The sequence below is a fragment of the Parasteatoda tepidariorum genome, chromosome 8, assembly GCF_043381705.1.
Source record: "Parasteatoda tepidariorum isolate YZ-2023 chromosome 8, CAS_Ptep_4.0, whole genome shotgun sequence".
NCBI lineage: Eukaryota > Metazoa > Arthropoda > Arachnida > Araneae > Theridiidae > Parasteatoda > Parasteatoda tepidariorum.
This window is the reverse complement of record NC_092211.1, coordinates 55,585,523-55,608,781: the sequence shown is the minus strand read 5'-3', so window position 1 is coordinate 55,608,781 and position 23,259 is coordinate 55,585,523. Positions and strand designations below refer to the sequence as shown.

The 23,259-nt window shown below is 26.0% G+C and overlaps 1 protein-coding gene and 1 non-coding gene across 5 annotated transcripts; one reads left to right on the top strand and one right to left on the bottom strand.

Annotated features, from left to right (window-relative positions):
* Positions 1-10,125: 10,125 nt before the first annotated feature.
* LOC107447674 (uncharacterized) lies at positions 10,126-22,715 on the bottom strand. Of its 4 annotated transcripts, none has more exons than XM_016062646.3 (2): positions 21,132-22,715; positions 10,126-12,987 (listed from the first exon to the last, which is right to left on the bottom strand). In XM_016062646.3, exon 1 carries the CDS (start codon positions 22,565-22,567, stop codon positions 21,143-21,145), a length of 1,425 nt encoding a protein of 474 aa, XP_015918132.2. In that variant the 5' UTR covers positions 22,568-22,715; the 3' UTR covers positions 10,126-12,987; positions 21,132-21,142. The 4 variants fall into 4 exon arrangements, with proteins under 4 accessions (XP_015918132.2, XP_015918133.2, XP_042898403.1 ...); XM_016062647.4 differs by having other exon boundaries at positions 10,126-12,821; XM_043042469.2 differs by lacking the exon at positions 10,126-12,987 and adding an exon at positions 13,261-13,342 and having other exon boundaries at positions 21,132-22,714.
* TRNAR-UCG (transfer RNA arginine (anticodon UCG)) lies at positions 16,367-16,439 on the top strand. Its single transcript has one exon. It is a non-coding gene; the product is annotated as a tRNA-Arg (tRNA).
* Positions 22,716-23,259: the final 544 nt, after the last annotated feature.

Below are 23,259 nucleotides of genomic sequence, written 5' to 3'. Positions count from 1 at the left end.
AATTCTGGGTTACATTATGTCTCAAGAAAAGAAGCGTGTCATTACAGTTTAACTGGCATAATCTGAGTGCCAAAATAACCTGTTGCGAAGAAGACAGCCCATTTTTTAAACTGTTAAAGATCTCCAACACTTTTCAACAGTTCTCAATTACTATCCTCAGGGCCTAAGTGGGGGTTGACATCACCCTATAGAGCAATTGCTACCTCTAGAATAGCATTTATGTTGCAGGTGTGGTGGAAAAAAATATTTGCCTTTGCACCCATTGTTGAAATTCTCTTGCAAATCACACTGAGGTGTAAGGGATGTACGCTAAATATTTCTTCTCTAAACGGAGATAAATTGTATCAGGTCTTACTTGGCTGCTTTCTCATTCATTGCTTAGAAAAGCTACTAAATCACTAGAGATTCCTGTGTAGTATCAGTTTTAGTAAGCTTGTACTGAATAAATAAATACTTGAAATAATGAAGAAACGATAAAATAAAGCTAAACTTTCATCTTTTGCAATCTTCCAGATCATCGAAAAAACTTTAATAGCTTAAAAAATATTTTTATAAATTTCCTAAACATAAATGCTTAAGAGAGAGCTTAATGAATAAAAAAAAATTATAAAATCTAGCGCAATTTTTCTTTAGCAGCAAATATAATCCATTTGTTTTTCCATGCCATTTCCATTTGTTTTTTTCCATTCTCCATTTGTTTTTTTAAATTTTTAATTTGTGTTTTCTCAATTTTTTTTTTCGTACTTACGCTGTTTTTCGAACTCAAAAACGCCAAGCAAAATAAAAAAAAGTCATAATTCAAGTGCCTTACGCTTGAAGCGATGCGATGATTTTAAACTACTTTGCCGTGAAGAATTATCTGGGCTTTAGAACAGACAAATAACTTAACTATTTTAAAGTTATTAAACTTTTTTTAAAAATCACCAATTTGGCGACATTTTTTCACCTAGATCAAAATCACTGATTTATTCTCAGTTTTTGCAAATAATTCTAAAAATAAGATCACAAACGTTTTTCATTTTCACAACTGTGACTTTTCTCCATTTTGACTTTTCGCGCCATTTTTAAAATAAGCGTACACAGCGCAGGCTTTAGATAGGCTAAACTTGACCTAACAGTCATGAGTAACAGTTGTAAACTCACAGCAGTTATGAAAATAGCATATTAATCGTAAAAAAGCATCATTTCATACAACGAGAAATCCTTTGAAAAGCAGCCTTAACAAATTTTTACTGACATATTATTATTAGACAACATAGTACTATTAGACCTTTCAAAAAAAGGTAGGAAATAAAGGAGTCACTTTATTAAGAGAAATAGAACTTGATAATTTTTAATACCTCTATGAATTATTTGCATTATTTAAAATCTTATTTTATTACTATTTAAACAGATTTGGATGGCGCTAAAAAATTCTTTTAATGTTAATTGCATAGAAACAAAGATGCTTGTGAAAAACCTAAAAACAGGCAACTGCATAGAATTTAACTACCAATCAAGAACCGTTGATTGTAGAATTGTATTCGCATAATATTTTTTTTTTGAAAAAACAGAGAATCGCTAGTAACGAAAAAATTTCTTACTCAAATTGGGATTGGGTGGCGGTCTTGTATTTTACGCGAATCAAAAAATACTGCCAAATCGTGTAAATATCCATCATAAGTTTTATTTGTGAAAATTAAATAAAAGGGATTAAAAGCGTAACTAAAATTTTTTCCTCATCGCCTCCACCCCCTCAATAGCTAAACCGGCGAATATGCATATAAGCTGCCAAATGAAATAACTATTTCAATATCTTAGTAATATAAGTAAAGTTTATTACATATTTCCTCTTCTTTCTTAAACTTTGTTTTACAGGGGAAGAAAGTAAGTCGGAAAAAAAGAAAGCAGATGTTGTACTTAAATATAACATTAATTTTTTCCAATATTTTTTCTTCTTTAAAATTCTAAATTTTTATTGTAGGTATTCTAAACTCCGATCGTAGGTTCATAAAGAAACCTTTCGAATACTGTATTTGAAGCAGTTATTTCGCCGCGTTAGTAAATTTTCAAAATAGCTCACTTTTATTCCACGTTATATAACGTATCGCTATTATTTCAATTTTAATAAATAAATAAAAAAATTCATGTAAATTTGTTTTAGGCCTTTTTTTTCTTTGTTTTCTTTATTTTCTTACCTTTACTAGCGATATACTACTCCGTTTCGGGCAGAACTAAAGAGAAGAAATAAACGGTCTGGTTCATTCCTTACTCAAAGCTGAAGCTACGATTCCCCACCTTCTGACGTCACGCCGCACACAGATCTCGAAAATCACTACTTAATAACTGTCGGGCACATTATTAATTTTTAGTTAGAAATGAGTTGAATGTTAGATACTTTTCTGATAATAGCTGTCAAACTTTACACTGCTAACAAATTATTTCTGCTCAAAAATATAGTATTCATACATTTTCTTGGTATTCCTTATAGTATTAAAAAATAACTTTTTAAAATTAAAAAAATATCTCAGTGGGTGTCGTCATCATTTCATTATAGTTTTATAATTTTAGTTTTCAACTTTTACTGTTAAATAGAAGAAAGCATATAAGAACACTTTTATAGTAACATATTGTCCGATAACAATATGTAACTATAAAAAATTCCTTGTAATTGGAATGCTTAATTTAAATATATTTTCTTATATATAATTATAATAGTAGATTTTTCATAGACTATCTCATTAGGAAACAAAAGCCTTAAATGCTGATGACTAAAAAAATCCTCTTTGAGCATATAATAATGGAAATATTACACTTACTCATAAATATTTAAAATTAAGGTGTTATGATTAAAACACATAAATATTTTGAATAATGACATTAAAACATATATAATGAAATTGGAAAAACTTCTAACCATTAACTTTCATTTTTGAAGTTTAAGATTTTATTTTCTTCGACCTTGTACATTTTTCATTTTAATTTTCTATTTGAAGTTTCGATTATCGATTACAATGATAACAATTACGATGTTTCAAGTTTAAAAAAATACGAAAGAAAATTCTAGTTGCATGCGAAATAATTTATTTTTAAATCGAGAAGTTGATGCTGCGTCACAGTGTAACTGATTGTAATCAGTTGCTCGAAGCGGCACGAGTCTCTTCAAAGGAGTGACCTAGCCCATAATATATTCACTCTTTAACCCTGGTTTTGGGGGGCATTATAGTATATACAATTAGTACTAATGTACTCATAATATACGGGTGTATACCCTGTGCTAAATACCCTTTTTTTCGTATGGGGTGAAAGAAGAAGTAAAAATCAATAAATCAGAGCAGAAAAACACTACGAAATCCTGCACAAAACTGAAAGGCATGAACCAACACAATCAATAAAACTGAAAAAATTCCTTTTTTTAATTCAATAATATTTTTTTTTCTTTCTCGTTGACTTTACGTTATTAAATTAAATAAAAACATTTTTAGTAGTTTATCCGATCAAAATAAACAAATATGTTAATTGTACCCACATTAATATATTTGGTACCTTTTAAAACTACACCACTTATCATAATATCAGTAGAGCCTATTACCAAAATTAATTAATCAGCATTGGCGTCAAAAATAGCACAGCGCTATTTTTCACTTCTTTAAAATTACTTTGTGATATTCTTCTACTTTTTTTTTAATTGGTACCTATTGACAATATTAATTTTGGCGTCAATAATAATTTTCTGCTTTCCACGCTTCTCTTAAGCGAATTAGTACCAATTCTCCATTAATTTTACTTTTGAGTACATAGCTTTTTTTTAATTTCAATTAGTATCTATTATGAAAATTAATTAAGCATCATTGGTGTCAAAAATAGCATAGCCATATTTTACCCTTCTGTAAAATTACTTGGTACATCAATTTATAAAAACAATTTTTAAAAATACATTATAAAATTAAAAATTTATTGAAAAAATGGCTTGTTGCATTTTTACCATTATACAACGATAGATGGTAAAAAAGGTTAAAAAAAATTTAAAAAAAAAGGATTCGGAAAAAGATAAGTTAAAAAGAGTCTTTGGAAAAAAAAAGTACCGGTAAATAGGGTCCCGATAAAAAGGAGGTACCCTCGACAGGAAAATTCTGAAGGGAAAGGGACTTTCAAAGGAAGTATTTCTCTTCTTTCTTTTTTAAAAGGTGGGTGTATTTAAAATAATTTTTTTTTAATGGAAGGCATGTTATTTTTAACTTTATATATGATTTTTTTTTGTAGAAGGAGTTGATATTTAGACTGGCTAATTGAGGTAAAGGAAGAAAACTTTTGAATAGCACGTATTTTTTATTTTTTATTATTAAATTTATTTATTATAAGGGGGGATAATTTTAATTTTTTTTATTTAAGATATGTTATTTTTTGCTTGATAAAAAATAGATTTTAATAACAAAATTTAATTTTGAAACTTTGTAATTAATATTTCTTCACATTTAACTTTCTAATGAATAAATGTCATAATTAGGAAACATGAAATTATAAAAAAAAAATTACATATTGAATCAGTGCAACAACAGAAACTCGACCTTGAATGAAACAGCAAAAAGCACTTCAATCCCATCTTCGCAATTTAAATATTTTTCCCTGCACTTTTTTTACCGGGATTTTTTTACCTACTATTACAGCAACATGATGCAATACGATTCTTCTACAACATAATGCAATATGACAAAACATTGATTGCTGCACCCCTGCAACATGGTGAAAAATAGCATTAAAATTTATATATTCAAAAATTTCAATTCAATCAATTCAATTCATTTATTTCAATTTCAAAAAAATTCAATTTGAGTAATATTCCTGAAACGTTCAACTTATTAAGCAACTCCCTATTTTAAAAATCATCTCAGTATTGCCATGTAGTAGAAAAAAATTTAACAATATGCATTAAGTATAATGTTGCGGAAATGCAATAATTGCGGAAATCCGAAATCATCTTTCGAAAATCTCATGTGAAAATGTTTATGCATGTGTTTGTTACAGATATGCAACACGATGGCATTAAGTGTTGAGTAATATTAATTTTCATTTATTAATTTTATTAATTAATTTTAAATTAATTTCTTTTGATTTTAATTAGAGAATTATTTATTTAATTAATTAACTAAATTTTATTAATTTTCATAAGAGAAACACTTTTATGATAAATTCAAATAAGAACTGTTTTCTAAGAAAACTTATTAATTATCCCTACATAAAAAATACGAAAAATTCATAAATTTGCCGACTTGCTTAGACCCAATACCTAAAACTAGAATCAGTTTTAAAATTATTATTATTATTTTATCGAAAGCAAACTTTACTCAAATTTAATTTTATCAAAATTAATTTTCTGATCCCCGAATCGTTGAATCCATACACTTTTTCTTCAGCATAAAATAGTAAAAATATAAAAATGTGAATTAAATTTTAAAAAATCGTTTTTTAATCACAAAAAAGCAGTAGTCTAACAAATTCAGTTCTAGATTACTTTTTAAGTAATTTTAATGATATAAAAATTACATATAAGAAATTTAATTAGCAAAAAAAAANAAAAAAAAAAAAAAAAAAAAAAAAAAAAAAAAAAAAAAAAAAAAAAAAAAAATTAACAGCACAGCTTAACTTTTATTTATGAACTATTTTGTATTATATAATTTCGAATTCATTAGGATATAACTTCTAATTCATTAAGATATTATTTCGATTTCATAATGATACAATTTCGAATTCATTAATACATAATTTCGAATTCATTCATATATAATTTCGAATTCATTAATACATAATTTCGAATTCATTCATATATAATTTCGAATTCGATAAGATATTTCGGATTCGATAAGAGAAAAACTTTTTTTTTTCTAAATATTGTTTAAATATAGGTGTGAGCCACACAAACAAAACACGTTTATCTTTGTAAAAAATAAATAAATAAAATTTTAAAAATAATGTGTTGAATGAAAATAAATTTTTTTTGTTTGTGAAAAAAAAATGAAATGGAGAAGGAATAAAAAGTATAATAAGATTAAAATTTAAGAAATAAGTCATGATTTATTTACTTGAAGTAAACACAAAATGTTGGGAAAGAGGATCTAGAAAATAATACATATAATATAAGAAAGAAGTTAAAAGGTAGCTATGAAAACAGATGGCGCCATTATAATCTTCAGAAAGCAGAATTTAATTTATGGATTATATTTCCTATTTTCTTAAAAACAAAATAGTTAGTAACTTTAGTGAGAACTAAAGTTACCTTTATGTCAATGCTAAAAAAAATTTTGTGATTTTCTTTATTTATTGATTTGTTTATAAATCGCTTCATTCATTTTCTAAGCTTATAATCATTACTGATACGAAAAATTAAACGTTATTTAGCACTCAAAGGAAAAATAACACTCAATAAATATCTTTTCTTAAACACTTATTAAAAAAATATATGTCAGAAAATTTTTCCTTTTGAAATTATCCTATTGATTTAAATTTGATATATTTGATTCTCATGGAAATCCACCTTTCTCTAAACCATTTTATTTTTATACTTATTTCATCATTATTTAGCTATTTAGCAATGGAACATGATAGATAGATAATTATAGACTATTTAGCACAAATAAAAAGTCTTTACAACTTGTTTTGAAACATAATCACGTCATCAATTACGATTACATGACATCATTTCAGGAATCTGTGATTTAATATTCAACTAAAATGACAAGAATTGCAACGAAGAATAGTCAAAATCGTTCCACTTTAAGTCTCTTTAATTTCTACTAAAATGCTTGAACCGTTATAAATTTTATGTTTTTAAATATATATTCTAGCATGCATAAACATGCAACTCTAACAATAAGTAAGGATTTCGCATTTAGGATATTATATGTCAGTGAAAAAAAATGACCTTTTTATTTTTATGAGTTTGATTTTTTAGTATAATTAAAATTTTATAGATGGCAGCACAAGTGTCTAACTCATTAATTTCTTCTTCTTATATCATATCATTAACATCTTACATTTCGTGAAATGTAAACAGTTCACCCCCCTTTAAGACACATAGAAAGAAAAACGTATTTTAATAATTCAGTGGATGCGTTTAAGTGCCATTGGAAGGAATACGTTAACACGTTAAAAAGGTAGAAGAGTTAACCGTATTATGTGTTAATCTACAAAGAGCTCACGATCTTTGAAGCTGTATTTATTTGTACATACTCTGTTACAAATAATTCAGTGCAACTTTTACTTTGTATGTTGAACACTAGTATTTATTTTAAAACAGATTATTTTTAAAAGGCAATCAAAAGTATAAATTTCTTTTTCTGGTCATGCTTTAGATTCCAAAAGAAACCAATAGATGGCACGAATAATCTAATAAAAATATTACGTAAAAAAAACTTATACTTTTATAGCGATATTTGAAGAGTTATACAGAAGAAGATATAGAATTTCTTTTATTGATTTGTTTTCCCACACATTTAAAGTTCATACTTTAAGCATATTTTTCATCACACTAGGCTGAATTTATTCTGAATTGAACCTTTTTTAATAGAATGATGGGGGGATGCAAGTGCTGCCATCTAGCAGAAGTTGTAGCAGGCAAATTATTACTTGTTTAATATAGTTGTTTCATACTTCCCCTCTGGTTATTTAACTATCAGATTATATTGTGCAGTTGTTACAACCGAGTAATAATTAGACTACAAACAGAATTTCAAATAAATAAAGCCAAGCCATGTTATATGTTGAGGGATATTTCAGTAACGGTACCTGTTCGCGCCAACTATATCTGTTGCAGAGGAACAAATTCTTTTTCCTATCATTTTTTTAAACACTTTTAATAAAGTTAAAACAAATATTTCTACTTATTCACATAATCACAAGATTTATTTTCTAAATCAATTTTTTTTTAATAAAACGCATACACACAGTGGGCAAAAATTTAAAATACCTTTAATAGAATTCTTAACCAATTATTGGAAATTTTTTTAAGTAATTAATATTCAGATGAAGAAAATCGACATTCATTTTTTAAGAGTTATGAGTTTAATCTTAAATTATGAAGACCTTATTAATTAATTGATTTTTCTTGAAAGAATTTCATAAATATATCGAAATTGTGTTACCTTGTAAATCTAATTTTTAATTTTTAAGAATTAATTTATTTTATCTTAATTTTTATCGTAAGTATCAAGTATGTGTTGTTTTACCGCACTTATTATAATGGGTATCCGCAACGAAAAAAAAATAGTTTTCAATGCCTTATAGGTTTAGTAATAAATGATAACGGAGAAAACGATTTCTGTTCTTAATAATTATTTTTACATTTGTTTACAATCTCCCTCAATTTTTTTTAAATTTATTAAAACTTATTAATTTTAAAATCTTATTTCATTAGTTTTTCATTTCATAGGAACTGTGCTTATGAAATGGCTGGCATTTTTTCCAGTCTGTCCTTTTATTAAATTTATGCCCAATTTAATGAAATATTTATATTCCGTTTTAAAACCATGCATGTGTGAAGATGTATTTAATCTTTCGAAACTTTAAAGTTCTCATGGACATAATAAAGAATAGAAAAAAGATCATCATAAATTCTGTGCGTAGTTGCACGGTTGGTATTTCATCCGTTGCGTTATATGTTTTGCAAGCGCGGGAATTCCCACATAAAGACAATGTTCCCTTGGAAACATTTTTTCATCACAAAATTTAATCGTTTGAAAATGTCGGAAGATAGGAAATAAACGCATCAAGTTCCGTTTCTTTTTGTTTTATGGCATTTTCGAAATAAAAGTTATTTGCTTTTACTTTTTTATTGAAGTTTTCTAAAAGAGCGGATATCAGTTAAAAGCTCTACATTGGCACTATAAAAAAAACGATTATTTTTTTTAAAATAAGATAAAAGATTAAAACTTTGCAATAGAGATTTCGAATTTTAAATCTTTGAACCTCGATGCCCCTCCCCCTGATTGGAACATCCTAAGTTACAACTCAGAAATTTAGAATTTTTTTTTATCTCAATATTAATAACCACATTATTTTATAATTGTATTATACATTTTAAATGATTTAGTGCTTAAATAGCATTTTAAAGATGTAATAGGTTAATAGTCATAAAAGTAATGAGGAATTGAAATGAAAAAAACAATTGGTTTACAAAGAAAGATCTCTTATCATAAAGCAATAGGAATACCAACATTTATTCTTGGTAGCAATTAAACTTATAAGGCCTGAAATTCTCTATTATTTTCTATAACGGAACAAAATAAAAAATTAATTTTGAAAAAGTTCTGTCATGTTCATTATAAATCATCATATTATGTATTGCTACAAAATATTTAATGTAGATGGATCACGATTAAAACCATTATTTATAATTATCAGTATTTCTTTCATATTTATTGTAAACGTCACTACTGGTGACAGTTTGGAATTTATCTTCGCGATAATTCAAAGACAGCTGGTGCATGCAGTATAACCACAAATTAAATCGTAGTTGAGGGGGTAGCAACTTCCCTGATCTCCATACCACGCTTCTCAACCTCCCGCTCCGACTTCTCCGATTCATAAATCCCCTGTTACATCGATTAGAAAAAGTTAATAACATCGATTAGATAAAGCGTTATACGATGGGACGTTAGCACGAAAAATCGAATTCCAGACCAAACCGTAGAAGCCGATTTATTTCTGTCATGTTTTTGATTCCGAGAAAAAGCTAATATTGTGAAAAATCGATTAAAGCCATAATCGATGTTTTAATCGTTTTCTATTAAAAATCATATAAAAAAATAAATTATATGTAAAACATAAATATTTTTTTAAACTTTTTTCCGAGATTATCATTGTTAAAAATACAAACAAACCTTAATACCTATTTAAGGTAAGAAATGCAGAAGCAAATTAATTGATTTTAATGTAGAAATTATAAAAATAATTATATATTCGAAGAAATAAAAATTATGGGGCGAACTTTTGTACGAATTAAAATTGTTAAAAATTTCAGTTTTAATGACATCGTAATCATATTGTTTTTTTTTTGTTTTTTTTCCAGCGACCTTAATTATGATTATGACAATACAAAGTGAAATAAAATACATCCATGCAATTTAATGTTTCTTAAAGAACAAGAATAGCATCATTTAAAAAATTTAATTTACGAACAGCTACAAGATAAAAGACAAAACAGAAATGAGATTTTTACATCTAAAATACATCTATTTTTACAATAGAGACGGGCGTTGGACTACAAGAGGCTTAACACAAACCATTTCTTTTTTAATGATAACCTTCAACCTCTAATAATTTATATTCATTTCCAAACAATATAGGTCGTTCTTAATAGCCTGTTAAATTTTTTTTTTCTTGTCTTTGTTATCCTCTCTATTTTGTAGAAAGAAAGTACTTATGAGTTCGATCATCCATTGATTGGTCAGTAAACCACATCATTTGACCGTGAAAAGAACAAAAGCAATTAAAAAACACGTGTAAATGTTTTTAACTCTTGATTGCTTTTTTTACGCTTGATTTATTATTTACTTATAAACACAGTTCATTGAAGCATTTCATCTCTGTTGTTCTTTCTTCCGTGTTAAAGTACTATTGACTGTGTTTTTAATGATTATGTAAATATTATTTAAATGAAGCCTCTTATGAAGTGACCAGAGGTGTGAAGATATTAGAGACGCACAGAATAATAGAATTTCGAACATCCCTTACGTATAGCGTGAGAAACCCTATACGACAAATTCTCTTTCATTTTTATAAGTAATTTAAAGTATAGAAAAAGTGAGTAAAAGTAAACCTAAAATAAACCATGAAGTTTCAAATGCAGCGTATTTTTCGAAGCATCGGAGATTACGATTTATCTGCGATGTATACGATGTTTTCCGATGCATCATAGACATTGATACCTGCATGCACGATGAAGAGGATAATTCTTGATAGTGCATAGATGGTTTCAAGCTTACGCGATGATCAATTCTCTCCAAATTCTTTCTCTTTAAGAAGATTTTAAAAATGTGCATTTTAGTTTAGATTTTATATTTATTATTATTTAATTAAGGTATCCGACTAGTTTCAAAAACTTTTTTTTAATATTAATATAAATTTTTAAAAAACAAATATGTAAAAACTTATAAAACTAGCAACAACAAAAAATTATTATTATATTTTTGTTTTTTTAAAGGGCCACATTTAGGTAAAATTAAGGCATTTTTTTGCATCTTACGATAAACACCGTAAAAAAATTTCTAACCCCCAAAACAAAAATATCGCTTAAGGTTTTTATTTAGAGAGCTATCAACTATGTTTTGAACTATTATCTTAAAAGCAAGTGCATATATTAGTATACTACTGAGTTAGGGATCATTGTAACTAAAAAATCAGAATTTTTAAAATTTCGCACTCGTCTTTGCGAAAAAACATGCATGAAAAAGGAAATTCTACTTTTTTTTTTATCTTAGTCTGAAGTTCGAAACATGTGTACTATAATCATAAACACCCATGAAAAATTGTAGACGATTATTTTAAAAACAACATGAGATACGGTGTTTAAGGTGACGTAAAATGTGAAAAAATATTATGTAAAGCTTTTAGACTTAAAATAAGTCTATACAATGCTATCAAAGTGCACAAAAACTGCAATAACTTTGTAAATAAATCGAGTGCAGACAAAAGTGTAGTATTTTTAGAAAGCTAAGATTACAGGGATTATAAATTTATAGTAAACTGAATTACTAACATTTTATCCAAAATCATGTTTTTGCACTAATTGCAATTTTGCACCTTAAAAACACATTCTGCGGCAGTCAGTCCACACCCCCTTCCTGCTTAAGTTGTGCTACTTTATTCAATAATTAATTTTTTTATTTGTTATATCACTGATGTGATTTATTCATTTTTTCAGAAAAAAAAATACTACTTAACCATTCAAATTCATAGCATTTTTTGATACTTCTTATTTCATTCCAAATTCATTTGTTTAATTCAAAATTACACAGTAACAAATGAAACACATTGATGTAACGAAACATTGCGATGTATCGGAATATCGCGATGCCAAATTCTTAACATCACCCAGTCCTAATTATGAAAGATTACTTAGAATTAAGTTCTTTTTCAGTATCACTTGAACGTCAAGTTAGCAAAGTTAACCCTTTGACGCAGATGGAGAGGGACATTGGTATCCTTTTTATAATTTTTTTTTTCTGAAATTCTAATAACGAGTAAATATATTTTGATATTTTTTAATTATAAAAACAATCTTATAGTTACTAAAAAAATCTGTTAAATTTTCCGAATTATTTTTATACAAAAATATAAAATCCAAAAAAAGTACATAGTTTGAAGAAATTTTTTTTCAATCATATTCAAAAATTTAGCAATATTAATTAATTTCGTAAATTAAAGAAATTTTAATGATTAATAATTGTTTCTCTTAGATCTAAGTAACTGAAAATAAGTGCTAATTTGAAAAATTATTGCTTCGATATAGTTGTTTCATATATGCTGTATTTCATAACCATAAATTATTAAAATAATGAAAAAAAACATGAAAAATTTATTAAATAAAAAAATCTGCGTTAAAGGGTTAAATTACTGATTCTCTCTGTTGTTATAATTCCGGGTTGAATATTGTTGCTAGGCTATAAATGTTTTAAACGTTCTGAATAACATTCAATACAGTAAACAAACTAAGATTTTTTTTTAACTTCCTCGTAAAAAAAAATTTTTTTTCCAGACCTTGTAGGTAGAAAGTAAAAACACACATCTCCAAACAATTCAAATAGTAGTACTTGGAATCTGAGGTCCAACAACCATCAAGCATTTACCTGAAAAGAAATAAAGAAAGATTTCTGCAGTACATGTACTTTTTAAGTAAGACATGGAAGCAGAATTCGCAATTTCAAGTTTTATAAAAATTATATATTTTTTAAAGGAATAAAGACATGTTTCCATAAAGTTATGACAGGAAAAGTTTTCTTTATCAGTATTTACCTGAAAAGAAAAGAAAAAAAAAGAATAAATTCTATTATAAACATATATATTTTTAGTAGAACGTGGAAACAAAATTTTCAAATTAAAATTATTCCTTTTTAAAAGAAAGAAAACACATTTCATTAAGTTATGTTTGTAAAAAAATTATTTATAATTTTTTTTTTAAATCGAATACAGAATACATATATTTATTAACGAATCAGGTCATTGACTACATGGAAAAAAAATTAACAATCATAAATAAAATACCNATCCAATTTAAATCTTCCCAGAGTAGATAGCAAAAACACACATCTCCAAATAATTCAAATAGTAGTACTTGGAATCTGAGGTTCAACAACCGTCAAGCATTTACCTGAAAAGAAATAATTAAAGATTTCTGCAGTACATGCACTTTTTAAGTAAGACATGGAAGCAGAATTTGCAATTTCAAGTTTTATAAAAATTATATATTTTTTAAAGGAATAAAGACATGTTTCTATAAAGTTATGGCAGGAAAAGTTTTCTTTATCAGTATTTACCTGAAAAGAAAAGAAAAAAAAAGAATAAATTCTATTATAAACATATATTTTTTAGTAGAACGTGGAAACAAAATTTTCAAATTAAAATTATTCCTTTTTAAAAGAAAGAAAACACATTTCATTAAGTTATGTTTGTAAAAAAATTATTTATAATTTTTTTTTTTAAATCGAATACATATATTTATTAACGAATCAGGTCATTGACTTCATGGAAAAAAAATTTACAATCATAAATAAAATACAGTAGGGAACCGATTATCCGGAACGATCGGGACCATTGGTATTCCGGATAACTGATTTTTCCGGTTTTCTGAATCGCTACAAAAAGCCGTTTTTTTTATCGTTAAACCCAACTAAAAAAAATTTTTTTGTGGAAATAATCTTTAAAAGAAGAAAAAACGATGGACTAATACACTAATGATTATTTCCAAAATGATGGTAAGGTAAACATCTTTTTTAAAAAAAAAAAAAAATCCTAAAATCTTATGAGGAAAAAAAAATTTTTTTTTAAAAATGACGGGAAAATTTATCGAATTTTGTTCCGGTTTTTTGGTTTCCCGGTTTTCTGATTTCCGGATAACGGGTTCTGTACTGTACCACATATTTCACATTCAAGAAAGTAGTGCTACAAGTTCTTTGCTGAAACTAGAATAGAGCTTGAAAAATTAGGTAACCAATATTTAATTTTATGTCTTCTCTTTCTAATTACTGTTCTCCATAAAGACACCGCATGGAATGGTGAAAAAAATTCTCAGCTTTTGACGTCATACAGCTACAGGAGGTTTAACTGCATGATTTTGTGGCTTATGAAATTCCACAGCGAAACAAGATTGAAAACACTAATGAAATTCCTTTCTAAAAACCATTTCCATGTTCTTTCTAGATTTCTTGCGGTAATAATCGTTTGTTTTTTATAGTCGTTCGAATTTTACACAAATTACAACCTACTGACTTTATATTATTTGTCTCAAAGATACTTTAACTTTTTTGTGTAACATTGATGACAATTATGAGACAAAAACTATTTTTGAAGTCGATTTCTTAGCATAATTTTAAGCTTTTATTTTTGAGTTAAGTTTAAGTTTATTCACGAGATTTCTCACAGCGATAATCGTTTGCTTTTTATGGTTGTTTGAATTCTGCAGAAATTACAAGTAGTGGACTAAATATAATCTACCTGAAAAAAGACGTCTTAAATGTTCTTATTTTAAGAATTAATTGGGTCGCTAGAAATTTTAACTTATGAAATCCGTTTTGCGGTATAAAATTTAAACTACTAAATGACTCAATGTATGCCGCTTCTAAGGACTTGAAAATGATTGACATATAACACTACATATGATCAATGATTAACATAATTATGATTCACATATGATGATAACAAGTTAAAAAAACTCACTGATGACATATTAAAGATTTTGTTATTGATGTTAAATTGAACCAACTAAAAAAAAAAAAGTTATCAGGAAGTAAATTAAGTGAATCCATACAGATATTATTATTCACATGAATGTGCATGTAAATTGTGTGTTTATGAATTTCCAATTTATAATAAAACTTATTATAAATTGAAATTTATGCGAGATATAGGTTATGAAGGTAATTATGAAGGTAATTTTGGCTAAATTTTATAATTAATTTGATTCAAATATATATTTATTGTTATTATTTTTTAATCAATCCTTATTTTTGAATTTTGGTTTATTCAAATTTCGAACTTGTTTTGTTCCTACCAATTTGAATTCAGATTATAATGAATCTACTTCTTTTTTTCCTTATTTCGAACTGTTTATTTATTTATTTTTATGAGTTTCGTTTCGACTCGGTTCAATATATGTATTTTTTTTTCTCGGACTGGTTTAGAGAGATCTACAACCAGAATTAAAATTAATTCATTAAGCTCATTGGCACATTCAAAATAGGCAAATTAATTATAATTATTTAATTAATTAAATCATAAATTTAAACGAGCGTTTTTAATCAAATATCGTTTTTTAACTAATTTCCTAATTCATAACGTAATAATTATTTTTTGAAAATGATATTTAATGTTTATATATATAATTTACTTATTTATATATAATTTACTTATTTATATATAATTTACTTATTTATAAATTCACATATTTATTAATATTTATTATTTGCTAGTTGATTTCAGACATGTTTTTTTCTTTTTCAAAATAAAAAATACAATTTTTTTATATTATCATTAATTAAAATTGATAATAACTTTTAAATTTTAATAGCATGTCATATTTTTTACACTGTCCTTAATTTATCATCTTTCAAACAGAATTTTGCCATGTATTTAATTTTCATTTACTGATTCAGATTCATTGATTCATTCATTAATTCAGAGTACCGACGATCAGAAAAATTTTTAAAAAATAAATAAATAAAAACAAGCATGCTGGCAATGTTTTTTTTTTTTATTTCACTCAATTTAAAATATTTTAAATCAAATTAACTGAGAAAAATTCGTAATTTTACGTTTATTAAAATAGATGATAATAAAAATATATTTTGTGTTAATTGTAGCTAAATATCAGGCCAGAAAAATTTAATAATTTAAAGTAAAGAAAATCTTAATAATAGTAATTTATTTTCGTATTTCGATTAAAAGTAAAGGTTTCATCTACTATTTCTCTGTAAATAATAATATGGGTAATAGATACATGGAAATAAAAATAATTTTTGCCTTTTTAGTTATTAAATCCTTATTTGAAGAACTATTTAAAAAAACATTTAAAAACTGTATTAAAATTTGAAAAAGAAAACAGTATAATTCTCGTCATTCAAATAAATATATATTCTGAATGTTTTGTTTTTATGAATCACTTAGCTTCACAGAACGTGTCCGCGTGGCCTAATGGATAAGGCGTCTGACTTCGAATCAGAAGATTGCAGGTTCGAGTCCTGTCGCGGACGTAGAAAAAGATTTTTTTTAATTAACGTAAAAAAAGTATCTAATGCCTATGTAACCTTTTCAGAAAATTTTTGTAAAAATTTATTCATTGAAAACTCAATTTTAACCTTCGCAAACTAATTCTTTTCAATTTAAAAAATTATTTTTAATTTTTTTCTTTCTAACTTAGTAATAAGTTAGTGATTAATTAATTTTCAATAATTATAAAAATTGCGATTGTTAATTTTAAAAATGTTTAACAGGTGATTTTAAAAATTGGTATTGTATATATTATCAGAAATAATGTAGTTTAAGAAATAGTTGTTTANGATTAATTAATTTTCAATAATTATAAAAATTGCGATTGTTAATTTCAAAAATGTTTAACAGGTGATTTTAAAAATTGGTATTGTATATATTATCAGAAATAATGTAGTTTAAGAAATTAAAATAAATGAGCTTTAAAATAAATTAGCTTGTTTAAAATAAATGAGCTTTAATCAAAGATAAATGAAAAGCGAAAGAAAAAAAAAACTTATTATTTATTTAAAAAGAGAAATATGAATCTAGATTATTTTTAAATCGGGCCATTGTTTTAAATTAAATATGCTGTCATAATATAAATAATTTATATACTGTCTTAATACAAATTAAAAATGCAACTAAAACAAAGCATTAATTGAAAATCACCATTTAAATCACTTTAAAATAAGAATTTTTTTCAAATACTGATTAAATATTTCAATATTAAAAGTTATAGCATAGATCCCGATTTATTTATCATATAATAGTAATAACCTAAACATATATTAGTGTTACAATTAAACGTTAATTTATTCTTTTTATTTTATCAGTTTATCGTCCCCTTTAAATTATTTAGTTCTTCATAAAATGAATGAACAATTTAAATTAAATTTTAAAAATCCAATTTAAATCTTCCCAGAATGATGAGCTTTAAATTAAAGAATCATTGTTTTATTTAATTTTCATTAAAAAAAATGTAAAAAAAAACATCATAATTGCTCAGTTTTATAATTTGAACGAAGTTTTTTTAATATGTTCACAATTTATGAAAATATGTTAAAAATGTTTTATGCTATAAATGTGTTTATGATGAATAAATATTTATCTTTATGTACATAGTTTATATTTCATACAATTGTCAAAAAAAAATTAGCGTCATCTGTTAATCGCCTTGGATAAAAAAAATAATATACAGTTCATTTAAATTTAATTATTATCAAAGTGCTTATTAGTATATTGAATTACAAGCATAGATTCGTATATATCTAATTTTTTTTAAATCTTGCTACTCAATATTATGTCCAATTTCTTCGTTTTCATTTTTGATCCTTAAACTTCCAAAAAAAAAAAATTAATATAAAGTCACAGGCAAAGAAAATGGTGTTAAATATTAATTTTCACACAGCGGGGAGAATAACAGATTCTTTTTGGTTTGTTTGAAATTAAACTAAAACATTTTTTTTAAACTTTTCCAGCATGTTAAGAAATAGTCAAACAAAAAATAATATAATATTTTTCTAATTAAAATGAATTCACAACAATAGCTTTTAAATTGCTTGAAACAATGAGAATAGTTCAATTAATCGAAAATGAAAATATTAAAGAAATATTTTTAACTAAAATAAATGTACTACAATAGCTCTTAAATTGCATGAAACAATGAGAATAGTTTCATTAATCGAAAATAAGAATATTAAAGAGATATTTCAAAAAATAATTATGAGGAAATGATAACATTTTAGATTTTCACATAAACGCTGCACAAAATATTATAAAATCTATTAAAAAACTAATAAATTACTTTAAAAAATACTTTTTAATAATTTCGAAATTGTTAACTTCCTCTTTAATTATAATTCAAACCATTTTTTTTTTTTTGAATTGTCACTTTTGTTTTATTAGTAAAAGAGTTGAAAAAGTCGTTAAGTTTAGAGACGTTATCATTAGACCAAAATCATTACATTAGAGAGATCATTAGATCGAAAGTTATTCGGGGTATTCTGCTTTTTTTTTCTTTCTTTTTTTTTCTCACTGTTCTTCTAAAAATTATTCATTATTAAAATTATTTGAGAACTGCATTAATAAAATATTAGCCGAATACAAATATGTAAATTAATATATAAAAATCGTTCCAAGTGGTAGTTTGGAGTTAGGCTTCCTTGCTAAAAAATAAAAGTAAAAAGTTTGCTTTAACAATGTCTTACCAAGAAAATTTCAAAGTAATACTATTGAAATGATACAGTAATAATGATACAATAAATAAATTAATATTCAGATATGATACTCGAATTTATGAATGATGAAGGACTAAAAGTTTAAGTCTCAATTTTTTAAATAATATTATAATACATTTTGTAATTTGAATATCCTGAAATCAATTGGGAAATCGCATAAGAAAATCCACCATATGTTAGCGAGGGAGAACTACGTCACTATATTAGCATTCCTAAAGTTATCTAAAACCATGCGTTTATTTTGTTTAAAGTAAATCTTGCGCAACGTGTATTTATAAATAAAAGTAAATAGATTATAATCAAAGGTAATTGAATGTAAAAAAATAATTAGTTATACCTGGAAAAACTGTACCAATTCATTTTAGAGAAACGTAAAAAATCGCCATACTATTATTGACACCTATGATGCTCAATTAATTTAAATAATAGATGCATATTGAAATAAAAGAAATAAGCAATGTACTTAAAAGCTAAGTTAATGAAGAAAAAAAAAGTACTTATTCGTTCAGGAAAACCGTAGAAAATCGACAATAGCAGATGATATTGATTTTGTTAATCTGTACTACTACTATTTTGCAGGGTTTGTTGATTTAAATCAGCTTGATTTAAATCACGATTTTAATCCTGATTTAAATCAAATGATTTTTTTTTTTTTAAAAATCATTGATTTAAATCAACTGATTTTTTTTTATACATATTTATTTTAAACGTTAAAAAACAGGGTTTCAATTATTGATACTTTTATTATTTTCTTTTCTTAGTTTTAAAATTTATTTCAAATAAACTGCTACATTAATTAATTTTAGATAACGAAATTACTTTCTTTCTTGATGTGTGTTAAATTGCAACACATTTGAAATTGCATTTTTAAAAATCTTATTGATTCTTGAGATTGAAAGTACAGATTAAAGTATACGTTTAATGCTGTCTTAATAAAGACTTGCATAGCTGTAGAAGGTAATTAATAAACATGATTTTTTTTTTAAATGCAAATAATGTTATTTAAAATTCTACCTTTTGATTAAAAAAGCATGGAATTAAAATCTACATTATATTTTATTGATGTAGGATTAAAAATGAATATTTTAATATAAAAATATATAGATTTAATATTTATTTATTTTTTGATGAATGACTATATTTATAAACACAATCTGTCACATTTATTTAGTCATTTTAAAAATCAAGAGGGAAAAATTAGAAATCACAATTTTAAATTAAAATTATGGTTTGCTAATTGAAACTTTGCTTTAATAGCTGAACAGGGGTCTGTCCAAGTTAAATTTACTACCGTTTAGCGGTACCTTCACAAATTCAACTTTAGGAAAAACTGTAGAATAATTTCACAAAATACTTTTTCTTGAAATTTTATTTTTGTGTCTCGTAAGAAACGATAAATCCATATTTTTTAAATATTTTTGAGTTGATTTTTTGATATAATTTTTTATTTCCACAAATTATGTCTAAATTTTCACAAAATAGGTGCCTCTCTGAAAAACCTAAACAGATCCCTGAAGTTACTCTTTAAATTCTCCATTTCATCCAGTCCTTAAATTTCAATCATGTATTTGTTCCAAAATGGTTGCCATGCATTCAAAGCTATGTATCATATAACGAAAAATTAATTGTTAATTTAATTTTGACTAAACATTTATAAAGTATTTTTCATCATAAATTAAATTTCTCACAGTGTATTTGAATAAAAATTTTAAAAAAATCTAATTTAAATCAAAAATCGGACTTTTTTGATTTTTTTTAAAAAAAATTAATTTGAAATTTGAAAATATTTGTAAATTGAAAAATATATTAAATTGAAATATTAGTTTAAATTGAAAATACAAAATAACTGAAAAATGTATTAACAGTTTTGAAGGGCATAACATCAGTTTCAGTTACTGACACTGGTGATGTCTCACCACTAAGCTAAAAGAATTTAACATGAATGAAAAAAAAGTATTCTTGAATAGTACTATAGACAAATAAACCTGTTTATGACAAACCAAGCACTTAGTCCCTAATATTTTAACCTGCATGGCTAGGCCAAACTTCAGTTATGTACTATTGAATGAGAGAACCAATTGCACTTAATTACTGATTAATCTTCCTTTGTTTAAATTGAAGAGTCAAACAATATTAATAAAATATAATACTTTTAAATTAATAAAACATTATACTCTAGTATATTTAATTATCAATATGTTATTAGATCTATGCTTATTTTACCTCTTAAATATTGTTCAGATAAAATTGTGACATAATTTGAGTGAAAGGGTTTTGGACAGTTTAAGACAGTTTTGGACAAAGGGGTTTTGGACAGAACGGTTTAAACCGTGGATTAATCCATTTTGTCCTAAACCTTGCCAACCCAGGAATGAAATAATATCTCTATAATGGAAAAAATACAATAATAAATAAACTATAAAGTTCCATTAAAAAATAATCTTTCATAAAATTTACCTAAGTATTTCTTAATCCACTTCAGCTTTTAATATAGCAACTCTCATAAAATTAGCGGCCAAATTAACATTACTGTCCATTAATTCCAGCCATTGCGTTGAACGAACAATCGCTTTCGGATTATCCATAAAAAAGAGTTTAGTTAGTTCCAGCAATTCATTATCTTGATAATCATCAGCAAGTTTCATAATTTTACACACATTTTCCAACGATATAATTTTCTTGAGAAAGTCTTGACACTTTTTTACGACTTCGGGTACTGCATACTTGTCGGCGACGGCATACAACTCAACGGCAGATTCCCAATTAACGTCCCCAAGCTCGCCAGAGTAAAGCGTGGATAAAAACAGTGACAAAACACGAGAATCGATGTCCAAAATATCCACTATACCACTTTCTTTCTCAATTGTTTCATTGTCGAACATAGCCATAAATACTGGAGATTTGTCGCAAAGCACCATTTTGTGACATGGATATGTATCGCCACCAGATCGCAAAACTACGTCGCTGGGAGTTCGGTCAGAAATATAGTTTGAGGCACAAAAAAGAGCTGGATCTGTAAAGCTAGAAGCGTTATCGACGGTTATAGGACAAGGTGAAAGTACAAATAATTCGCCACGCAGAAAAAGTTTTCCAGACTGTAAATAAACGCTTTCAATTCTTTTAGTTATCACGGTATCAAACCATTGACTAATTTCCTTACCGTTCCATAGTGTCCAATTAAATTCTAAAGGTATCGAATTCTGTCCATCAACAGCATTAAATTTACACTTCACGAAGAAATTTGCTGCATTGCCCTGCCTTTTATGCACAACCAATTTCATTCTTGCTCCCGGTTCCTGCAAATCAATAAAATGCAATTTAATACTCAGGCAAAAGGTCTGTGCGTTCGTAAAATTCTTAAACTGTCTTGGTACATCCTTGCAATAATCAGTGAAACAAAGCCTTCCATTTTTATCAGTACAACTTTGGATAGTCCAATTAAAAGCACATATTTGTTCAATGCTTTTGGTTATGAAGTTAAAATGCACAGGCAAAGATTTCAATGAACCAGTGAACCATAAACGAATGCGTAGTTTCAAGGAATTATTTATCCTCTCATTTTCTAACCGCAGAAGGATATTTTTCGTGGCTGATACGTCAACTATTTTCATAATTTGCTTCTGAAAACAGAACTCAAATCGTTCCAATAAGTGTTTGTTTTCGTTATTGATTAGAACACAGATTTCTCCATTTAAGAACACATTACTAGATCCATCCAAATTTCCTAGTTTGATAAATGACTTACCATCAGACAAGTGAAATAGTAAAAGCCATTCAATTTCAGTCATCGGCCATTTAAAAATTATCGCGCCATCATAGAATTTGTGCAATATCATTGCATTTTCGATTTCCAAATTAATAACAATATGGCGACAGCGTAATGAATCGGTCATTTTTACTTTGCATCGAAAGGAAATGGAATAACAGACTGGCGAAAATTATGACCGCAATTAAAATAAGATTTTCCGTTATTCTATGTTCTAATAATCAAATTACGAGAGTTGTGCTGTTCTAAAAGTTTACAACTAGAGGGCGTTATATCGATAACCTTGAATATGATATGAATTTCACTGTGAGCATTCGGAGAATTTGAAGGGAGGGAAAAGAACGCAGAGCTTTCTAACAGAGGATTATTTTAGATCGTTTCTTGCCTTCTTTTCTTGCGATTAAGAATGATTTCATTTTCGATCAAAAATTAGAGTTTAAATTTTCACTTAAATTTATAATTCGCCAAATATATTGACAATTTTGTCGCGTTAAATATCATATAAATTCATTGCACGGACTTTTATCATATAAACTGACACACATATTGGCGCCAATTTGCTGCTATTTTTATTATTTTATTCTTCATTTTTTTTTTATTTACTGCCATTTGTTGCCCTTCCCTGTGGCTTCATGTTATTAGATCAAGCAAAACATGCTTTTGGAAGTTCATCCCTTAAAAATAAAGATTAGCTTCGATCATACAATAAAAAATATCGATATTAAGTGTTTAATAAATTTGATAGAGTCAAATATTTTATTTTTTTAATGCCGGTATATTTTAAAATTATTATCAGGATTATTTCCAATATTATTTAGG